Source organism: Sesamum indicum, linkage group LG4 (assembly GCF_000512975.1).
Source record: "Sesamum indicum cultivar Zhongzhi No. 13 linkage group LG4, S_indicum_v1.0, whole genome shotgun sequence".
Lineage (NCBI taxonomy): Eukaryota > Viridiplantae > Streptophyta > Magnoliopsida > Lamiales > Pedaliaceae > Sesamum > Sesamum indicum.
Window position 1 is genome coordinate 913,327 of NC_026148.1, and position 4,050 is coordinate 917,376.

At 35.2% G+C, this 4,050-nt stretch overlaps 1 protein-coding gene across 1 annotated transcript in view; it reads left to right on the forward strand.

Moving 5' to 3' along the window:
* Nucleotides 427-4,050, forward strand: part of LOC105159743 (GTP-binding protein TypA/BipA homolog) — a 6,290-nt gene continuing 2,666 nt past the window's right edge. Inside the window, exons 1-7 of the mRNA XM_011076925.2 lie at nt 427-808; nt 1,470-1,579; nt 1,686-1,889; nt 2,609-2,785; nt 3,145-3,297; nt 3,444-3,533; nt 3,877-4,011. Coding sequence (XP_011075227.1) covers nt 577-808; nt 1,470-1,579; nt 1,686-1,889; nt 2,609-2,785; nt 3,145-3,297; nt 3,444-3,533; nt 3,877-4,011 — 1,101 coding nt within the window. The 5' untranslated portion in view covers nt 427-576. The remainder of the gene's footprint in view (nt 809-1,469; nt 1,580-1,685; nt 1,890-2,608; nt 2,786-3,144; nt 3,298-3,443; nt 3,534-3,876; nt 4,012-4,050) is intronic.

Genomic DNA, 4,050 nt, shown 5'->3' on the forward strand with positions numbered 1-4,050 from the left:
TTACGTCACGCCGTCATTTCGTATATATAATAAATAATTATTTATACCTGAAATATATTATAAGTAAAAATAAAATATATAAATTAATATATTATATTTAAAAAAACAAATTAATAAATTAATTTAGCAATATTATCAGTATAAAAAGAATTAGTATTGCTATTTTACAAACTGTCGTTTATAAGTAAAAGTATTGTATTAGTATAGATAGATATACAAAAGAAGAAATTGAACAGAAGTGGTTGAAAATACATAAAGATATTTTTGATAATATAAAAAAAGTTAGTATTTTGGTATAAGTAATGCAGTTTATGAGTGAAAATGAGATTTCTGTAGATTTTATCCATAGAAATTAAATACTCGTAACAAAAATAATAAATATTAAATCCAAATAAACAGTGGCCGCTATTGTTCTTCAGTTCTTTGTTTGTGACGAGGCTTTCTTTGTGTTGAAAGGATATAACAGCCTCTCACTTCCACTTGAAACCATAGCCCCATCCTCCATTACCCTTTCTCTCCATCTCTCAATCCACAGCAGTGAAGAAAAGAGTAGTAGAGAGAGAGAGAGAGAGAGCAATGGAGATGGCTGTTGGTTCTCACCCCACTTCCAAATTCACTTCAAAAACTCTGCTCTTATCATCAAGAAGCGTTGAGCCCACTAAAAGTAACTCAATTTATACTTCTTCTTGGCTGAAAAGACAGTTCCTTGGCAGTTCTTTATCTATTAGGACAAAAGCAAAGACTGCAATAATCCCTCTTCGGAGTTCTGTCAAATGCTCTGTTTCTCAAGCCACAGATGCCGCCACTGGTACTCATAATCCTTTGTCTCACTTTCTTGAATTTCTGTGTTTAATGCGTTGTTAGTCACTTTCTGTCTGCATATTCGTATGTCTATATGATTTGTTGATGTAAATATGCGTTATGCGTATGATTATTTGTCACTTTCTTGAATTCCTTTGTTCTTTTATGCGTTATTAGTCACTTGTGATCTTGCTGGGGTGTATTAGGTTATATGAGGAAAAACATTAACTTGTGTTCAGTTTTTTCTGTATGCCGAGGGAACTGAATAATTTTCAAGCTAATGAATTCGTGCTTAACCTCGTTTCTCTGTTGGTGACAATTTGTGTATTCATTTGGATTGTGTGTATTTTGGGTTTTTGTCGGAGATGATAATGTATGATGTTGTTTCTAATATATGAATTTGCTAAATGTAGTCCTTTATATGGCTGTTGATCAGTTTTTTGCTTATGTGGGAGCAGTGTTGATGCGATTAGAAGGTGGTAAAGTCGAAGCATAATTAAAATGTTGGATTGTTGTAATTTGTACTTGTACTTCTTGGCGTTATGTTTGCATCTGAATGCACGAACGCCACCTGTTTTTGCATGCTCCTGGTAATTGTGGCACATCATATTCTTAGAAATGGCAGAACTCCATCCTGTCCTGATAACTGTTCTATTTGATTGTCTCAGAGAAAAAGACCCAGTTGATAAGGCGAAATGATATACGAAATATAGCAATTGTTGCACATGTAGATCATGGGAAGACCACTCTGGTGGATGCTATGTTGAGGCAATCTAAGGTTTCTATTCTTGGAACTTTGAAATTCTTGTGTAGCTGTTGCCAATTGGTGACCCATTTTTGGTTAGGTGATCTGATGAATCCTTTTACTGTGTTCTGTTATGCAGGTTTTTCGTGATAACCAATTTGTACAAGAGAGGATAATGGATTCGAATGACTTAGAGCGTGAAAGGGGAATAACAATACTTAGCAAAAACACATCCATTACGTATAATGATACAAAAATTAATATCATTGATACTCCAGGTCATTCTGACTTTGGAGGCGAGGTGGAACGCATACTCAACATGGTGGAAGGAGTTCTTTTAGTGGTACTTCCTTTCTTTCCTTTCTGATTATCACTTAGTTTGCCTCATGTGGATCGTTATATATTCAGATTAAATTCGAACAATTCCTAAATAGCTATCCATGCTGCATATGGAGTATTTGAAAAACAAAAGATGCAAAAAGTATGAGTTTAACTTACTCATTTTTATAATTTGTTGCCTCACCTTTTATTTCTCTTGATATGTGGATGGTGGGGTTTCTTTAGAATCCCTCCCTTACCTTATCCTCCTTATAAACCGCTTTCGTGAAGATGCATTCAATATCTTTGTGCCACTTATTCTATTACATTGCACGCTTTTCATTCAGAGAATCGGCGTAATTACTATATGGACGACTATGAGATCAGGATAATTGCAGAGTAAGATGCAATGTAGACAGAGGATGAATGAAGTACCTTTATGTTGTGCTTCTAACAACTTAGATTTTCATTTGATCTGCATTGATATATCCTAATCCCACTTTGTTGCATATCAAATTCATTAATTTCCACTTCCTCTGGTACTATCTCCTCTTTTTTGACCTTGTGGTCGATTTGCCATATTTGCTTTCACTCCCTTCGTCTTGGTATCAGTTTTAGCATTCGTTTGTTATTTTTCTTTCTGTCATTCCTTGGATTTTCCCTTGCCTTACTCGAATCTAAGAAGCCTTCTATGACTAGATAAGATGACATTTCTGACCAAAAGAGTGATGCTATGGTTTGTAGGTAGATTCTGTTGAGGGTCCAATGCCGCAGACAAGATTTGTTTTGAAGAAGGCTCTTGAATTTGGCCATGCAGTTGTGGTTGTTGTCAATAAAATTGATAGGCCTTCGGCTCGCCCAGATTATGTCATTAATTCGACTTTTGAATTGTTTATTGAACTTAATGCATCAGATGAACAGGTATGTATGTTGCAAATCTTTTATTAGTCTGTATCAGATCTCCATTTAACCTATCTGTGAATCATGAATTCACTTACTTTGTAATCCGATGCTTGAGTATATTTATGATTATACGGTTGACTGGATGTGCATAAACTACGATAATGACAATCAAGGCATAATTCTATGTTGTTGTTTAAGAGAGTGCATATTTTCATTTGCTAAATCTTCAGTAATGTTGTTGTGGTCTTAGTTAACACAGTATATTCTTTTTGTGAGATTCTATGGAGTCTTAACTAGAGTACAAGCCAAAAGGACACCATGGATTAATGGTAACTGCAACTTTTTGTAACTTTACTGATTCCTTTTTCTTACTACAGTGTGATTTCCAAGTTATCTATGCGAGTGGCCTCAAAGGAAAGGCAGGACTTTCACCCGAAAATTTGGGTGAAGATCTTGGACCACTTTTTGAGGCCATTGTCAGATGCATTCCTGGACCGCAAATTGCCAAAGATGGTGCTCTTCAAATGCTTGTTAGTGGTGGTTCTATGTTGATTTTTCTTCTTCTTCACTTTATGCATGTCTTTGTATATTCTTTGATTGAGCCTATTTCTTAATACCCAATGATCATGGTCTACTCTTAATGGATGTGGTATTCTTTACTTTGAAATGTTTGCAGGCTACAAATATTGAATATGATGAACATAAAGGGCGCATTGCTATTGGACGTTTGCATGCTGGGATATTGCGCAAAGGACTAGATGTGCGGGTAGGTCTTAATAAAGACTTGATGCTGAACAATTTTAAGTTAGCTCATGGAAATTTAACTGAGGAATCTATATATCCTGAAGCCTTGGAGGGGTTGGATTGTTTCATAATCACAGGAAACCTTGTTGTGGTGAGAAAGAGATGAGTGTTTGAATCAATTATCTTTGGTGGAGAAGTAGAGTACTTTAGATATTTCATGTTCCAGTTTTGTACAGATTGTGTACCATCCTTTTCCAATAAAGATTGAACTTGCAAAAACAACTTTAAATATTATCAGATTAAGCTGCCATGAATTTATATCCTTAACAACGATATAGATGATACAACTCGTTATTTTTGTTCAGATTTGTACCTCAGAAGATGAATGCAGATTTGGAAAAGTAAGTGAGCTTTTCGTATATGAAAAGTTCAGTAGAGTTCCTGCAGAAACAGTAGAGGCTGGTGACATTTGTGCTGTTTGTGGTATTGATGATGTTCAGGTAGGATTAGGAGAATCATGTGGTTCTTCCTTTTGGTGA